This window comes from Mobula birostris, chromosome 10 (assembly GCF_030028105.1).
Source record: "Mobula birostris isolate sMobBir1 chromosome 10, sMobBir1.hap1, whole genome shotgun sequence".
Taxonomy (NCBI): Eukaryota; Metazoa; Chordata; class Chondrichthyes; order Myliobatiformes; family Myliobatidae; genus Mobula; species Mobula birostris.
Window position 1 is genome coordinate 37,470,292 of NC_092379.1, and position 18,775 is coordinate 37,489,066.

At 46.0% G+C, this 18,775-nt stretch overlaps 1 protein-coding gene across 1 annotated transcript in view; it reads left to right on the forward strand.

Moving 5' to 3' along the window:
• LOC140203592 (serine/threonine-protein phosphatase 2A 65 kDa regulatory subunit A beta isoform-like) overlaps nucleotides 1-14,306 on the forward strand; it is a 116,870-nt gene extending 102,564 nt beyond the window's left edge. Inside the window, exons 17-18 of the mRNA XM_072269640.1 lie at nucleotides 3,333-3,451; nucleotides 13,842-14,306. Coding sequence (XP_072125741.1) covers nucleotides 3,333-3,451; nucleotides 13,842-14,306 — 584 coding nt within the window. The remainder of the gene's footprint in view (nucleotides 1-3,332; nucleotides 3,452-13,841) is intronic.
• Nucleotides 14,307-18,775: the final 4,469 nt, after the last annotated feature.

The window sequence follows — 18,775 nt, forward strand, 5'->3', positions numbered from 1 at the left end:
TTGGAGAGTGAAGTGCTGGACACAGAGGCTCGTGGGCTGGTAGGTAAGGACAAAGGGAACCCAGCATGCTGCAATGACAGTGTTTTCTCAAATGTTGCAAAGATGGACCAGTGGTAGTCATGGGATCCACTGCAAAGGCCCATGAATACAGCAGTAAATGCAAGAAACTTCAAACAAAAGACCGGAGATATTGGAGAAGCCATGGAATTTGTTTTCATAGTTCACAGTTGCAGCAGAAAGACTGGACAGGTGCATGATGGAAACAAGTCTAAAGACAGATAGGAGCTGATTGGGTAAATATGATCAGTACTATTTTCTTGTATGGGGTGGGGGGTAAAACACTGAGACAGATTAGTTGAGCCAATTGGACTGTTTTGGAATTCAACTCCCATATAATACTATGGTACCAAAGACATTTCCACATCAACAAGTGCTAATAAGAACAATCTGTGCACTCAGCAGAGAGACAGGTGAATAGTTGCCACAAAGAAACAGCCGATCGAAGCCAGATGCAAGATGTCATCTGACTGACTTGGCCTCCCCTCGTCCCTTCTCCACCCGCCCCACCGTTAAGGCTGATTTATGCTTCTGCGTCGGCTCTAACCTGTAGCCGATGCCGTAGCCTGTGCAAGTGGTCTATGCCCTTGTGAGCATTTATACTTCTGCACTGGTGTGTCCGCGTCGCTCTGCAATTCACCGCCAAAACGCTAGTTGGCGATGGGGTTTCTATGCCACTGTGTTGAGTTTCTTCGTGTACTTCAAGCAGTGGCGACTGAAACTGAGCGCATCATGTTGCAGTTGGAGCTAATAAATGTTGAAGAAGAGTTACTTTTATTGAAGTTACTGCAACGTAGAAAGGAGCCGAGACGTGGGAGGAGATGGTGTGTACGAGCATTGAATGGATTGAGGCAGAAGGAGGGTGAATTTTCTGTGCTTGTCCGGCCACTGAGAGACAAGAAGCAACCAGAAATGCACAGGAGGAAATGCGATGCTACCAAGCCAACCAATCAGTTGTTGCTGTCTGCGTCACCGCAACGCGTGGTTACATTTTTGAGGAGATGCACGTCAGGCTACAGCGTAGGGTACGTGGTTACGCCGTACCTGTGGCACTAATTCAATGCAGAAGTATAAATTGCCCTTAACTCCTTTCCCATGGCCTAAGGAACATTTAAGTGACACCCACCTGACATGGGAACACAAAAGAGGAAACTGACCAAAATAATTAAGAACCAGCAGGTAAAGATAGTAATATGCCTGAAGTCACTTTCAGATACGTTTTATAAAAACAAAACTGGTGTTTATAATGTAAAGAAACAATCTTTCACAAAGGTAAGGTCGAATTTGGAGTATTGTGTGCGGTTCTGTTTACCTACTTAAAGAAAAGATATCAGTAAGATTGAAAGAGCACACAGAAAATTTACAAGGACGTTGCCAGGACTTGGGGAACTGAGCTATAGGGAAAGGTTGAATAGGTTTGGACTTTATTCCCTGGTGTGTAGGGGAATGAGGGGAGATTTTATAGAGGTATCCAAGATTATGAGGGATGTAGATAGGATAAATGCAAGCAGGCTTTTCTCATGGTGGAAGGGTGAGACTAGAACTAGAGGTCATAGGTTAAAGGTGAAAGGTGAAATACTTAAGGGTGAACCTTCACTCAGAGGGTGGTGCAAATGTGGAATCAGCTGCCAGAGGAAGTGGTGGATAAGGGTTTGATTTCAACATTTGAGAGAAATTTGGATAAGTACATGGATAGGAGGGGTACAGAGGGCGAGGTTCAGGTGCAGGCAGCTGGGACTAAGTGGAATAATAGTTTGGTACGGACTGGACAGGACAAAGGACCTGATTCTGTGCTGTAGTGGCCGATGAGCCTAAAGGTTAATTATGACGGAACTGGAACTGACAGCTACACAGCAAAAGGTCCTGAGACACTCATAGCAGCAGCATCAAACACAATTTGACACCAGGCCGTGAAAGGAGATTTTCGAACAGGTGACCAGAGTTTGGTCGATGGGAAGTTTCATAGGAGCATCACAGAGGTGGGGAGAGAGGCAGAAAGGTTTTGGGAAGGGATTCCAGAGCTTGAGACACAGACAGCTGAAGGCACAGTCATCAATAGCAGAGTGCTTAAAGTCATGGTTGAACAAGATGCTGGAATTGGAGGTGCAGAGATTGGGGGTGGGGTGATTTGTAGGTGTGGGAGAGGTTGCAGAAACAGACAGGATTGAAAGCAAGAGTCTTAAGATTGAAATGTTGTTTAACTAGGAGTTTAGGTTGTTTGGTGAGGACAGAAGAGATGGATGAAAGGTCTTGGTGCATGTTAGAACAAGGCAGCAGTGTTTTGGACGATTAAAAATTGTTAGTTGTTAAACAGGAGATTGGACAGGTGGTTTGACATTTTTTGGAAGGAGGTGCAGAGATAACAATGCAAGGTGGGAGTCTCAGAGTGTGGGAACATCTGGAGAATTAGAATCCAGAGCTGGAACAGGGGAAGACAAGATTTGGGATACTTGGCCGGGAAAGGCTAAGTGGGCTAGGTGGGATGAAGCCATGGAAGGATTTGTAAATAAGTGCATGAATTTTGATATCAATTCCCTGTATTGCCAAGTCAATGGAAGTCAATGGGAGTAACTAAGGAGTATGGCATAGAAGCATTTGCAGCTCCACAGTATGGCCATTTGCAAGGGTGCTACCAGACCTCTTCCTTAAAGCTGTGGATCAAAGTGCTCCCCTCTACCTTTTGGAAGAGGTAATGTGAGTACATCTCCTCCCACTTCATGGAATGGATTCTGAGCCGGAAGATGATCTTGGACGGTTCTGAGACAAAGACTGAGGCCTGCTGGCTCTCCACTTCTCGGTGTTCCTCCCTAACATCCACACCCTTCACTGCAACAGGAGAAGATTCTGCAAGCATGTCAGAAGTTGACGCAAGTCCTGCTGACCCTGTCTTGGTTTCTGAATACCTTTTCATATGAAGGATCTCTTGATGATTTCAATGCATTTGTTCTATTATTCATCCAAATCAAACTGGCTTTATGCCAGGTAGATATATGCAGTTTAATTTGCGACATCCTTTCAATACTTTATACACAAAACATGCAGAAGAGGCTGTAGTCATTTCATTAGATGCGCAACATGCGTTTGACCAAGTGGAATGGCCATATATGATGTTTGCACTTAAGAAATTTGGATTTGGACCATCTTTCATTAAATGGATTGAGATAATTTATTCACACCCATCTGCTTCTATTATCACTAATCAGAATATTTCCTCCCCTTTTGCAATTCATCGTGGGACTCGTCAAGGCTGCCCCTTTCTCCATTTTTGTTTGCAGTTATCATTGAGCCACTGGCTGTTAGCATCCGACAGGACCCTTTGATAGCTCCTATTGATATGCATGGACATAAACATCACCTTTCGTTATACGCTGATGATGTCAAGCCAGCGAGCACTGTGAGGGTCATGGTTTTTGACTTCTCCAATGCGTTCAACACCATCCGCCCTGCTCTGCTGGGGGAGAAGCTGACAGCGATGCAGGTGGATGCTTCCCTGGTGTCATGGATTCTTGATTACCTGACTGGCAGACCACAGTATGTGTGCTTGCAACACTCTGTGTCCGACAGAGTGATCAGCAGCACTGGGGCTCCACAGGGGACTGTCTTGTCTCCCTTTCTCTTCACCATTTACACCTCGGACTTCAACTACTGCACAGAGTCTTGTCATCTTCTGAAGTTTTCTGATGACTCTGCCATAGTTGGATGCATCAGCAAGGGAGATGAGGCTGAGTACAGGGCTATGGTAGGAAACTTTGTCACATGGTGTGAGCAGAATTATCTGCAGCTTAATGTGAAAAGGACTAAGGAGCTGGTGGTAGACCTGAGGAGAGTTAAGGTAATGGTGACCCCTGTATCCATCCAGGGGGTCAATGTGGACATGGTGGAGGATTACAAATACCTGGGGATACGAATTGACAATAAACTGGACTGGTCAAAGAACACTGAAGCTGTCTACAAGAAGGGTCAGAGCCATCTCTATATCCTGAGGAGACTGAGGTCCTTGAACATCTGCCAGATGATGCTGAGGATGTTCTACGAGTCTGTAGTGGCCAGTGCTATCATATTTGCTGTTGTGTGCTGGGGCAGCAGGCTGAGGGTAGCAGACACCAACAGAATCAACAAATTCATCCGTAAGGTCAGTGATGTTGTGGGGACGGAACTGGACTCTCTCACAGTGGTGTCTGAAAGGAGGATGCTGTCTAAGTTGCATGCCATCTTGGACAATGTCTCCCATCCACTACATAATGTACTGGGTTTTCAGAGGAGTACATTCAGCCAGAGACTCATTCCACTGAGATCCAACACAGAGCGTCATAGGAAGTCATTCCTGCCTGTGGCCATCAAACTTCACAACTTCTCCCTTGGAGGTTCAGACACCCTGAGCCAAAAGGCTGGTCCTGGACTTATTTCATAATTTACTGGCATAATTTACATATTACTATTTAACTATTTATGGTTTTTTTACTATTTATTATTTATGGTGCAACTGTAACGAAAACCAATTTCCCCCGGGATCAATAAAGTATGACTATGACTATGAGTTTATCTCCAGCCCACAAACATCAATACCCGCCCTTCTGACTCTAATTAATCATTTTGGTAGTTTCTCAGGTTTCTCTATTAATTGGGATAAGCGTGAACTAATGCCAGTCACTGCAGTGGTTTAATACAGCATATTTACAGTCCATTCCCTTTAAAATAACTCATGATAGTTTTTCCTATCTTGGTGTGACTAATACAAAAAACCCAGATGACCTTTTGCAAGTGAATTGGCGAAACAAAGGTGAGCAGGTTAAATGCAATATTGACTTTTGGAAAACCCTTCCGATTTCTTTGGTGGGGGGGGGTAATGCAATCAAGATAATTGTACTGTCACGATTTCTTCATCGTTTCCAGTCAATTCCATGATTTATTCCTCTGTCATATTTTAAGCAATTGGATTCAATTATTATACCCTTCATTTGGAATTATAAAGCCATTAGAATTACTAAAAAACACTTGTCAAAGCCCAGGGAAGCAGGTGGTTTTTCCCTACTGGACGTTAAAATGTATTACTGGGCTGCCCACCTATCCGTGCTTGCATGGTGGAAAAAAGGCCCACCCTCTACCTCTGCCCAGCATGGTTACTCAGAGAGCGAGTGCTTTGTAAAAAGACTTCCTTACAAGCTCTCCTTATTTGCCCCACTGCAGTTAATAAGTCACATTTTAGTAACAGCTTCGTGGTTGGCAGCACTACAAGAATTTGGAAGCAGATTCAACTCCATGTTAAGGCCGCAAAAATTTATATTAACACTCCGATTTGTGACAATCATTCCTTTTTGCCTGGCCTGAATGATACTGTTTTTTTCTACCTGGAAACAGAGAGGCATCTGTAGTGTAGGTGACCTATATAGTAATGGAAGCTTTGCCTCATTTGCACAGTTACAAGCAGTTTATAATATCCCTGCATCTAGTTTTTTTTAGATATTTACAAATTCAGATTATGTTAGGAAATATATACCTAACTTCGAAGTTTTAGACAAACATGAGTCCCTGGAGGCAATAAATAAATTTGATCCTGTTACTCGTAGTGCGGTATCCTATCTTTGTCAGATTCTACAGAATGCAGCTCGGGTGAATACTGCAGGTCTTAAACAGGCATGGGTGGATGAACTGGGTATAGAACTGACAGAGGAGGTCTGGGATGAGTGTTTAAAGAGTATACATGATTGTTCGGTCAACGTCAGACACACACTTATACAGTTTAAAACAATACATAAACTTCATTGTTCCAAAGTAAAGTTGCACAGTTTCTACCCTGAAGTTTCACCAGTTTGTAATAGATGTAAATCTGTGAGCAGTAACTTGTCACGTTCATTCTGGTCATGTTGTAAGCTTTATGCATACTGGAAAAGTATTTTTCACTCTTTCTCTGCGGCTTATGGGAAGCGACGGGAACCAGACCCGCTCATAGCCATCCTTGGAGCAACAAGCTCCCTATCTTCAGCCAATAGGTATGAAAAAAAGGCTGTATTGTTTGACAGGGTGATTGCTAAGAAGTTAATCCTGCAAATGCTGAAAATGGACTCTGCGCCTACGTACGATCTGTGGCTGAGAGAACTGGCAAATACTGTACATTTGGAGAGACTGAGACTATGTAATGAGGACAGAGGGGACATCTTTGAAAGGATATGGGGCCCTGTATTGGACTTTCTCACGGGGTGAGGACTGAGGTTTTTTGGTGCGGTGCACCTCTGCTGTGTATGTTTACTTTAGCCTTCATATTTTTCTCCCTTTTGCTGCTCGATATTTAATTAGATTTTGTTAAGGTCGTGGTTTTTGTAGATGTGCTGTTTTTTGTACAATAAAAAAATTAAAAATAATATGAAAAAAAAGAATTTAAGAAATATGTTTTAGAACTTAAGGAAAATACTCAGATTTTAGGTTGAAGCCCAGGGTGCAGAACTGCAACAACAAATAGAAGTACCCGACAAGAACAACTGTGAATTGGAAAGGAGATTGGGAAATGGAGGAAATTATTACAAGGATACAAAAAGAAAAGGAGTGCGTTACAAAGCGAATTATCTACATTTGGATTATAAAATGAAAACATGGAAGCAAATGAAGAAGAACTCCGAGGTCTCAGTAAACAACTGCAGGCTACGATCCAAGAAAAGGAAAACCTGAAAAAGCAGCAGACTTGGAAAAACAGCAATTTTAAAAGTATAACGTGCAATAATTACTATTCTTTAACAAGACGATTTTAGTCTTACAAGTGATGCAGATGAAATCAATGTAATTGAGGTAATGCAACTACATGAAAGCATGTGAGAAAATTAGGGAGGGATAGCAGTTTGTGGCATTATCTAATGAGCGCATTAAGCAGTCACCAGGAATTGCAACTACAGAGTGATGCTAATAGAGAACTGCAGGCTGAACTAGATTGTCTAAAGTAGAGAACTCCAGGACATATTTGGTTGGAACACCACGAGTCTAGCAGATGGCGGTAATGCACTGAAAAACTGGTTGCCAACTGCCATAAAACACAAAAGAAGAAGAAGTAGAGGTCCAACTACTGGTGAGTCAGTATCCTGGCAAAAACTACACCACGAAGACAAAAGAACACTCCAGGCAACTCCGCGAAAAGGTTATTGAAAAGCACAGGTCAGCAGATGGATACAAGAATATTTCTCAGTCGCAGAATATCCCTTGGAGTACAGTTAAGTCAATCATCAAGAAATGGAAAGGATATGGCACAGCTGTAAATCTGAAGGGAGTAGGCCGTTCTCGAAAACTGAGTGACCGTGCAAGAAGGGGAGTAGTGAGGGAGTACATGAAGAGACCTGTGACAACCCTGGAGAAGTTACAAGCTTCAGAGGCTGAGATGGGAAAGTCTGTGCATACAACGACTGTGCTTCAAAGTTGCAGTTTTATGGAAGAAGAAACGATGAATTATGAAAGGAATCTGGTGACTAACATCAAAGAAGACACTAAAAGCATTTTTAAGTATATAAAGGGCAAAAGAGAGTTAAGGGTAGCTATAGGACCAATAGAAAATGATGCTGGAGATATTGTAATGAGAGACGCAGAGATGGCAGAGTATTTTGCATCAGGTTTCACAGTGGAAGACATCTGCAGTATACCGGACACTCAAGTGTGTCAGGGAAGTGAAGTATGTGCAGTGAAAATTACGACTGAGAAGGTGTTCAGGAAGCTTAATGGTCTGAGGGTGGATAAATCTCCTGGACCTGATGGAATGCACCCTTGGTAGCTGGAGAGATTGCAGAGGCATTAGCAATGATCTTTCAAGAATCGATAGATTCTGGCATTGTACCGGATGACTGGAAAATTGCAAATGTTACTCTGCTATTTAAGAAGGGTCGGAGCAGCAGAAAGGAAACTACAGACCTGCTAGCCTGACATCAGTAGTTCGGAAGTTGTTGGAATCGATTGTTAGGGATGAGATTACGGAGTATCTGGAGGCACATGACAAAATAGGCCAGTGCCAGCATGGCTTCCTGAAAGGAAAATCCTGCCTGACAAATCTACCGCAAGATTTTGAGGAGATTACAAGCAGGGTAGACAAAGGAGATGCGGTAGACGTGGTGTATTTGGATTTCAAAAGGCCTTTGACAAAGTGCCCACAAGAGGCTGCTTAGCAAAATAAGCACCCATGGAATTACAGGGACGTTACTAGCATGGGTGGATCATTGGCTGATTGGCATAAAACAGAGTGGGAATAAAGGGATCCAATTCTGGCTGCCGCTTACCAGTGGAGTTCCACAGGGGTCGGTGTTGGGACTGCTGCTTTCTACGATGTATGTCAATAATTTGGACCATGGGATTAATGGATTTGTGGTTAATTTTGCCGATGATACCAAGATAAGTGAAGGAAATAGAGAGCCTGCAGAGAGACTTAGATAGTTCAGGAGAATGGGCAAAGAAATGGCAAGTGAAATACAATGTTGGAAAGTGTATGGTCGTGCACTTGGGTGGAAGAAATAAACAGGCAGACTATTACTTAGATAGGGAGATAATTCAAGATGCAGAGATGCAAAGGGACTTGGGAGTCCTTGAGCAGGATACCCTAAAGGTTAACCTCCAGGTTGAGTTGGTGGTTAAGGCAACGAATGCAATGTTGGTATTCATTTCTGGAGCTATAGAATATAAGAGCAGGGATGTGATGTTGAGGCTGTATAAGGCACTCGTGTGACCACACTTGGAGTATTGTGTGCAGCTTTGGGCTCCTTATTTTAGAAAGAATATACTGACATTGGAGAGGGTTGAGAGAAGAGTCACGAGAATGATTCCAGGAATGAAAGGGTTACCGTATGAGGAACGTCTGGCAGCTCTTGGGCTGTATTCCCTGCAGTTCAGGAGAATGAGGGGAGGGGGATCTCATAGAAACATTCCAAATGTTAAGAGGCCTGAACAGATTAGATATGATAAAGTTATTTCCCACAGTCAGGGAGTCTAGGACAAGAGGGCACGAATTCAAGATTGAAGGACATCCATTTAGAACAGAGATGCAGAGAAATTTCTTTAGTCAGACGGTGGTAAATTTGTGGAATTTGTTGCCATGAGCGGCTGTGGAGGCCAAATCATTGGGTGTATTTAAGGCAGAGATCGATGGGTCCTTGATTAGCTAGGGTATGGGGAGGAGGCAAGGGGAATGGGAATGACCGGAAGAATTGGATGGCAGAGCAGACTCGATGGGCTGATGGGCCTACTTCTGCTCCTCCACCTTATGGTCTTATGATTAAGGGGAGGTTTCTCTGGTGAGGGGCACTAAGGTTGGGCTTGAGGCTTTTGTTAGGAAGAGATGAAGAGAGAAGACGCCAGAGAGAAGAGGTGAAGGGCCTGTTCCCCTGCTGTACTTGTCTCTCCACGTTGACTAAATCTTCAGTGACTAACTCTGATTTGTGTGCAAGACTTTGCTCTCTGAAACCAGGTGAACAGCACAGAAAGCTACCTCAAAAAGAAATTTAACAGAAGGAAAAAATGACAAGGAAATGAAACACATGACATGCTTTTTACGTGTTTCTGCTCTGCAAAAGTCTCAAGGAGGTAAATCCTGCACCTCTCTGGTGTGCAACACAAGGCAGCGTTTACCTTAATCCACACACATAAAAGTTGCTGGTGAACGCAGCACCTGCAGAATTCCTGTTGTTTGCATTTACCTTAATCCACTTTATTAGGGAAACCAGTCAAAACAACGATGTAATGTACAAATTAGGAGAAAGATGTCCACTGGTAACAGGTTAAACGTGCCTAACACAATCTCTAAAATCATTCAGAAAGCTAACAGACATTAAATTACATGATTTGCAATATTGAAATGGCATCCCAAATGTGACTAGACCACTGTAATGATACAATATTGTGTAGTTCTGGTCGGGAGGAGAAGCTCAGCTATTGAAAAATCTACTTTAACTAATACATACAGAAGCAATGGCTGCCTAACCAAACCATCAGGTAATCACAGCATCCACTGGCACTGCTGTTCAAGTCACTGGAATAATGAGGTCGGCATTGAAAGTCATTTCAATAACTGTCTGACGGGCACTCTTTCTTTTAATGTTAGAAATGATTTAAAGGGAAATGAAGGTAGGTCAAAACTTATAGCACATCATTCAGCAACCTGGGGACAATACAGTGCAAACATCCTTCCCCACATGAGGCCCCATTAAATGTGGGCCCCACCTTAGGACCCACCAATGTGGAACCCACCCCTTCACCAGGCCCCATCAAATGCAAAACCCTCTCCTACATCAGGGTCAGGACCCATCAACGTGGACCACTTCCCCAAGCCAAACCCATCCAACGTGGACCCCTCACTGGGCCCCTCCTCTGCCACCCCATCCGAGAACAGTTTCAGATTGGACAACATCTTCAGTTTTAATTTGAGCATTTGCCACTGGATGCTGGGAATACCAGGAAGGGGGGGAAGGGAGGGAAGGGGGGGAAGGGGGGGAGGGGGGGGAGGGGGGGGAGGGGGGGGAGGGGGGGGAGGGGGGGGAGGGGGGGAGGGGGGGGAGGGGGGGGAGGGGGGGGAGGGGGGGGAGGGGGGGGAGGGGGGGGAGGGGGGGGAGGAGGAGGAGGAGGAGGAGGAGGAGGAGGAGGAGGAGGAGGAGATGATGATGATGATGGATACAAGTGACTGTCAAGAGAGCAGCAAAGCTAATAACCTCACATCGGGGTTCGGGTTCGGGTTCTAGTATGTCTTTTAAGTTTCTACCCCTTTTGAAGGCTGAGACTATGGTGTATTGTCCCAGTGTCCCTACCTTCCACTTTTAGTTCTTCAAAGTGTGTTTTAACTGTCTGTGAATATTCACTGCCATCCCACTGTATCTCGTTATCAAGGGTAGTTTCCGTGTTGTGTTGTCCTGTGTTGGGGGATTTGTGATACTTTTTAAAAAGTCAGATTTGATGTGTCTGAGTCTCTGTCTGCTGCAGCCCCTGTGTCTAAGTGCAGAGAAGAGGATAGTAGTGGCTTGGTGGAAGTCCTCTGCCCTGGTGCAAATGCGGTGAAACGGGGTCAGCTGTCCCTTGACAATGCCTCTGAAGGTGTGTTTGGGATGGTGGCTCCCTGTGTGTAGGAGGGTGTGTCTGTCTGTGGTTTTAAAGAATACTTTGGTGGCTAGTTTCTGGCTGCCATTTTCTGGTGCTAGTTTAAATACCGTAGTGTCCAGGAAGTCAACTTTCTCCCTATTTATTGTGGCCTTAACCTTAATCGATGGATGATGAGTGTTTAGGATTTGAATGAATTCCTCTAATTTTACCTCCGAGTGTGTCCACACTCCCCAGATGTCATCCAGGTATCTATAAAGACACATGGGTATCTTGGGGCACTTTGGATAAACTGTTTCCTCCCATTTTGCCATGTATATTTTGGCATAGGCTGGAGCAAACTTCTTTCCCATCGCTGTGCCCTTGACTTGTAAGTAGAATTCATTATTGAATTCAAAGTCATTTTTAGTTAGGCTGAGGTGAAGGAGTTCTATCAAGGCCTCGTCTGGTCTCTCTAGCTGAGGGTTCTCCCGAAGGATATCGCTCACTGCCGGTATACCCCTGTCCGTTTCTATATTGGTGTACAGGCTTTCCATGTCCATGGTGAAGAGTACGGCCTCAGGGGACACTGACATGGAATTGACTATCCGGACAAAGTGGTACGTGTCCTTGATGTAGCTGGAGTGTTTCTGCGATAGTGGGTTAAGGAAGGCATCAATGTATTCTGCTATCCTGTATGACTCACTGCTGCAGTCCGACACGATGGGCCTGCCGGGTGGCATTTCTCCCGGAACAGTCCATGAGTCTGGGTTCCTGTGTATTTTGGGGAGGATATGGAACTTTCTTGCTCGTGGCTGTATCCCTGTCAGGTACTCCACCTGCTTCTTCCCCAGGTATCTAGTCCTTTCCAGTTCTCGCAGAATGTTCCTAATTTCTGTGTGTGTTTCCCAGTATATGGGTTCCTTTAGTTTAGTGCAGTGTTCGGTGTTGTTTAATTCTCTGTGTGCCTCAAATAGATATTGCTGTTTGTCCATGATAACTATGCTGCTCCCTTTATCTGCTGGTTTGATAACAATATCCATATTTTCCTTCAGCTCTTTCAGGGCTGTTCTCTCCTTCCTAGTTAAATTGGCCTTATCCTGTACTTCTCCCTCCCTCTCCATTATCTCATCCAGTGTGCTCTCGAATTGTAGGACCGCTTCTGACCTGTACCTCCTCTTGGGGATCCAGTCTGAGCGAGGGGTGAAATGGGTCTTTCTACCTTCTGCCTCCGCAACAAAGTGGACGAGTACCAATCTCCTATCGAACTTATCCATGTCCTCCTCAATCTGCTCCTTATGGAGTTTTGCAGTTGGTACAAAAGTGAGGCCCCTGTTCAGAACTTTTTGCTGGGTTTCTGTAGGGATGAACGTACGGGAGAGGTTCACGATGGTCTCTCCCAGTCGTGGACCCTGCCTCTCTCGGCTTTGTCTCCACTCTAGTTTAAAGACTGCATCCACCTCTTGACTATGGTCAGGGCTGTGTTCTCTGTCCAATCGATGTGGTCTCTGTCTACCTTAAACTGCCTCGCCAGGACTGCAGGGATATAATTCTTTGTTCTAATAACCTCATTTAGTTGGCCCAGGGTTGCTTGTTCTGCCTCTGTCAAACAGTGGCTAAAGTTCAGTTCTGGCACCCAGATACTGGCATTGGGAAATTTAATATGGGCCATTCTTAATAGTTGCTGAAGCTGTTTAGTCGCTGTTGCTGGTTGATGTGATCTGTTGTTTATTCCAAAGGAAAGGATAACCTTCTTAGTTTCCAGTTGTGGCTTTAACTTTGTCAGGATAGCAGTGGCATGGGTGAATTTGGCTCCCGGAAAGCTGTCCAATTGAACATCCTTATTAGGGCATCTTTTGATCCTGGAAATGTTAGAGTCCCCTATAATTAGTATAGGTTTAAGGGGCCTTAGTTCCCAAGTTACATTTTTCTGTTTAGAGTGAGGATGCCTCCTTACTTGGCCCTCCTGGTTGTTGCAAATAGGGGTTACCTGTCCTCTTGTTTGTCCCACGTCCTCCGACTCTCGGGCTGTGTGGTTCTCTGGGGTGGAAGACTTGCTCGGTCCTCGTGTACTGGCTCCCCTTGTCTGTCTGCCCATCCGCACTGGTGTGGGGTGGGGTGCTGATTCCCTGGAGTCTTGGGTCGGGGAGGCCGTGGGGGTGGCGGGCTGGGGCTCCCCTGCTCCTAGGTTGGATTGCGTCTTCTCCGAGGGGCTCATGGCTGGGGAGGGGCTCACCTGGCGTCTTCTCTGTTCCTGTGACTGGGGCAGTGGGGCCGCATCGGCGTCGAGTTAGTTAACTAGCTCCAGCGCCCTCCCGTGGACGATACCGGAACTCCTACTGCAGGCGTCGGCGCCGAGAGGGCTGACCAGCTCCAGCGCCCTCCCGTGGACGATACCGGAACTCCCACTGCAGGCGTCGGCGCCGAGAGGGCTGACCGGCTCCAGCGCCCTCCCGTGGACGATACCGGAACTCCCACTGCAGGCGTCGGCGCCGAGAGGGCTGACCGGCTCCAGCGCCCTCCCGTGGACGGTGCCGGAACTCCCACTGCAGGCGTCGGCGCCGAGAGGGCTGACCGGCTCCAGCGCCCTCCCGTGGACGGCGCCGGAACTCCCACTGCAGGCGTCGGCGCCGAGAGGGCTGACCGGCTCCAGCGCCCTCCCGTAGACGGTGCCGGAACTCCCACTGCAGGCGTCGGCGCCGAGAGGGCTGACCGGCTCCGGCGCCCTCCCGTGGACGGTGCCGGAACTCCCACTGCAGGCGTCGGCGCCGGGAGGGCTGACCGGCTCCGGCGCCCTCCCGTGGACGGTGCCGGAACTCCCACTGCAGGTGTCGGCGCCGGGAGGGCTGACCGGCTCCAGCGCCCTCCCGTGGACGGTGCCGGAACTCCCACTACATGCATCGTTCTCAGGACCTGTTGGCCTGAGACAGTCCCGCAGCGCAATTACCGGCCACAACTTCGCTTTACTCGGCGCCGACGGACGGGGTGCAGCGTGGGCGGTCTTTTTCCGGGGCTCGGGTGTGATACAAGTCCGGTCACGGCTGACCCAGAAGCCGTCCCTGAAGGTTCCCCTCTCCCCCTTGAAATGCGGTTTCCATTGTCCGTGGGGTCATTGTGGCCACGTCCGAATTGTGCGGCCCCTCGTGGGCCCGGTCTGCCGTTCTGGCACAGGTCTTGAGACCAGATCAAAAATATGCTTTTGGACAGCCTCCAATTTGATTTGAAAATTTCTTTTAAATTTCGTATGTTCCAGATTACGGTTTTGGTGATTGCTTCTGATAAGCGATCAATCAGATCCGATTCAAGTTCCAATTCTTGCAGGCTACTTTGGTAGTGTCCAATTAAAATTTGTCGTGTTTCTTTAGCCCAAGCGTCCGCATTGGCAGCAATTTTATGAAGCGTTTCTTGGGAGGGGTTTGCCGGCTTTATGAATTTGGTCAGTCTATATGCCTGGGTAGTAATCCCCTTTGGTGGCCTGTTCATTTGTTCCAAAACTCTTCGGTGGTGCAGAGTCTGGATTATTTTATATATTAATCTAACCGTGGTGGAAAAGGAATCCCTGGGAAACCTGAGGTCTCTGCAGTTACCACGGTGGTCTGACGCGCCATGTGCTGACAAGCCCCCGGTCCTCTCTCTCCAATTTCTCCTCCACATCGTTAAAGTAAGACAATAATCACCAAACTTCCCATGAAGTCCGCTTAATTAATGTTCTTACCGCTCGTTCTGCGTCTCGGGTTCAGTGATTTCGACTCCAGCGAATTGCCTTTAATAAAGCGTGTTGCCTTTAATACTCTCCAATTTCTCCTCCACGTCATTAAAGTAAGACAATAATCAGAAAACCACAGATGAAGTCCAGTTAATTAATGTCCTTATCGCTTGCTTTTCATCTTGGGTTCAGTGATTTCGACTCCTGTGAATTGCCTTTAACAAAGCATATTGCCTTCAATAAAGCGTATTTCCCGACTGGGAGAGTCACCAATTTCGCCTCTTCTCTGTGGCTTCCTCATGGGGAATTCTGTAAAGACTGAGGTGGTCTCTCCTTTAAAATGTTCCACTCCACCCCCGGTCCCCTCCCACCTCTGTATTGTTTTACCAAACCTGTTTCTCCATTTCTGCTGCAGCCTCTGGCTGTTGCCCAGATCCCGGTCTGCCTTGTTTGTTAAGATTCTTAAAGGCAAATTATCCACTAATCGCACTGCTCCTTTTTATTGTTCGACCCTCCCCATTCTTTTAGCTCCAAATTTTTCATTTCTATTCCTTTAATACCTAGTTAGAGTTGAGATTCGATTTCATCCTATTTCTCCTTTTAGGATTACATTGTTTTATTGTGACTTTAGTGTTCAAACTGTGAGTTTACTGTTCTGTGGGTATAATGTGGTAGGAGCTTGTGGCTGATGTATGTTGGGGTTGGGGTTTAACCTCAGTCGTCTGTGCCAGTTTTCCTAGCTCCTTCGATTTACTTTGGCTTATGAGGACCAGGATGATGAGGGACGTGTCACTGCTGGTTAGGATGCGAGTATGCGGGCAGTGGGCAAAATATCCCTCTAGTGTTTGTGGATCTCGTACTGGAGATGCAGTATCACTTTACCCTGCCACTTTGTTTTTAGCCCACGTTGTCATCATCTCGGTCCCCGACTGGGATCTTCCTCCTCTTTAACCTCCATTCTGGAGTTTAAGTTACAATGGAGTTATTGCCTATGGATAGTGTTTTGGATTTGGGGTTTTTTTATAGGGACTGGGTGCTGTGATTTGGGGGTTGTGTGGTAGCTAATTGAGGGGTGTGTGGGGAGGGACATGCCCGGGGGTAGAGTTAGGTAATGGGGGTTGAGGATTCATGGCGAAGGGAGGTGGGGTGGGATGGCAAATGGCATTGCGGGGGGGGGGGTTCCCCTGCAGTAGGGGTGAGGGCTGAAATAGGATCCTAACTGCCGGTGATATTGGGTGAATTTGGCCCCGTGATGGGGTAAGGGCTTAGGTTTATGGGGGGTGTGTAGCAGGGTTGGAGTTGTTAGGTTTAGGGGTAGGGTAAAGGACAGTTATATAAACCCTTTTATGTGGTGTGGTGTGGTGTGGTTTGGGTTATTTGGGGTGCTGTCCAGTTTAGTTGGGGTGCAAGGTCCATTGGAAGTTATGGTTATGGTGAATGCTAGGGTTGGGGATGTTTGTGGGGTGGCATGGTTCTGGTGATGTGGGGGGAACCTGGCTCCCGGGTGAGGAGAGGGCTAGGGTTTATGGGGGTGTGCTGAAGGGTTGGAGGTGTTAGGCTGAGGTGTATGGCTGGGTAGTGAGGTCATGGGACTTTGCGGTGGTGGGATGGTTAGGGTTAGAGCACCCAAACCGATGGTGTAGTCGGGTGAACTTGCCCCCCACCCCAGTGGAGAGGGGGCTCAGGTTTCTGGGGGTGCGTAGGATGGGTGAAGTCATTATGTTTAGGGATACGGCCGAGGAATGTGTACGCAGGCCTACCCATGGGGGTGTGGGAAGAAGAGGAACATGGGGTCCATCGTTAAGTTGGCCCCTTTGTGGGGCTGTGGGCAGGGTCCACTTGGGCGCCGTCTGGTTTAGTTGGGGTGTGAGGCCCTTTTGGATGTTACGATCAGGTTGGGGGGTAGGGTTGAGGGGAAGTCCGCTGGGCGGTGGGAGGTATAACTGGTGGTGAAGGGTGAGTTTGGCCCCCTGGCGAGAAGAGGACCTGTGTTTATGGGGATGAAGATGTTAGGTTTCAGGGCAGGGCCATGTGCTGGGGATGCATTCTACCCAATGGGGGCAAGCTGGGAGGTTGGGGCAAGTACTGTGTCTGGATCAAACTGGTCATTACAAGTCTGTTCTTCCTCATGGTTATCCCTGTAGAGTTATAATTTCTCACGTTATCCCTCTCTATTTGGGGAATTAGTTTCTGTTCTGGGGCCTAGTTGTTAGTCTCTATTTCCCAAGAAAGACGTACCTTTCCTATTTAATGGTCACCTGTCTTAATTTTGTTTCAGGGTGGGTGACTGAAGGGGCTCCTCCTCTTCCTCCCTCCCCTCATTTTCTCAATGTTTTTTTTATTATTAATTTTTTATTGCAACACCAACAAATTACATTCAATACAACCAGTTGCCAATTACATTTTGACTGTTAAACCCCGCCACCCCCCAACCTTCATCACCATCCCCCCTCCACCCATCAACTGAATAGTAGTACATACACAGACAAAGCATTCCTATTTTAACAAAAGATCTTTTGTTAGATATCAAATTTGTCCACATTAAGATTGTGTTTGGTCGTGCATCATTTACTCTTGCTGATGAAAGTTCCAGGTAAGAAATGTCCAAAAAGCTCCGAAGCCCGTGAGTATTTGAAATATCGTGGGGAGGTTTCCAACGCTGGACTACAATCTTCTTAGCTGCAGTCAGGCCTGCCAGCCAGATTTTGCATGTTTTTTCCGTAAGGGAAAGGTGGGAGACATCATTTAGAAGATGTACAGCGGGGTCCATTGGTAATTGTACCCCCGTTAGTTCTGTAAGAGTACTGATAACCTTCCCCCACAAACCAAAATCCCCTGGACATTCCCATACAACATGTATAAAAGTGCCAATGGCTCCATGGGGCAAAATGAGCAATAAGAGTCAGGAACCAGTCCCATTTGATGTCTAATTCTCGGTGTTAAATATGCTCTATGACAAAAATTTCAAGTGTATATACCAATGATTTGGGTTTTTCGAAGCACCGGCAGCATTATCCCAAATCGCAACCCAGTCCAAGTCTTGTCCCAATTCAGATATGTCCCTAACCCAAGCTTTCATTCCCGATGTGGGCATATATTTCTGGGAGTTTAATTTATCATAGATATACAACACTATCTGTCCTGGAGGACTCTGTATCCAATTTAAAATGGGATGGTCCTTTAAATCTGACCCCCAGGGAACGCCGTAGGCTTTACAAGCTGATCTTACTCGAAAGTAGCAAAAAAGAGAATGTTTATCAATATTATATCGAGATACCAGTTCTTGAAAGCCAAGGATAGTACTTGCCCCATTAATATCTTGAAGAGTAGTAATACCTTTATCCACCCAAGTTCTGTTAGTGAATGGTTTCCCCCCAGATAGAAAACGATTATTGTTCCATAATGGAGATGATTTACACCATACACTTTTAAATTTTAGGAATTTTTCTGCTGCCCTAAACACTTGTAGCATATGGGTTAAAATTGGACCGTAATACAAATCACATTTTTTGGTAGACATACCTATAAGGAGAAAGTCCTTCAACCTTATTGGTGCTATTAGCTCCAGTTCTATATTTTTCCAGGACGAAACTTTATCCTCCTCCATCCAATAGCTAAGACTTTTTAATACAAATGCTCAGTGATACAATTTAAAATTTGGACATGCCAATCCCCCATTCGACTTTTTGAATTGTAGAACTGACCATTTTATATTGGGTCGTTTACCATTCCAAACATAGCATCGTAGTAAGGAGTCCAGTTTTTGCCAATATCCTGCCGGAGGTGCAAGTGGGATCATTGAGCTGATAAAATTAATGCAGGGTAAGATGTTCATTTTAATGACCGAAATACGGGCCGGGACTGATGCTGGCAAGTGTCTCCATCTATTAATATCTTCCTCTTTTTTTTAGAATTAAAGAGTAATTTGTTTCAGCCACAGCTGATATGGAAATATTAACTTTAATACCCAAGTAGAGGACCTCATTT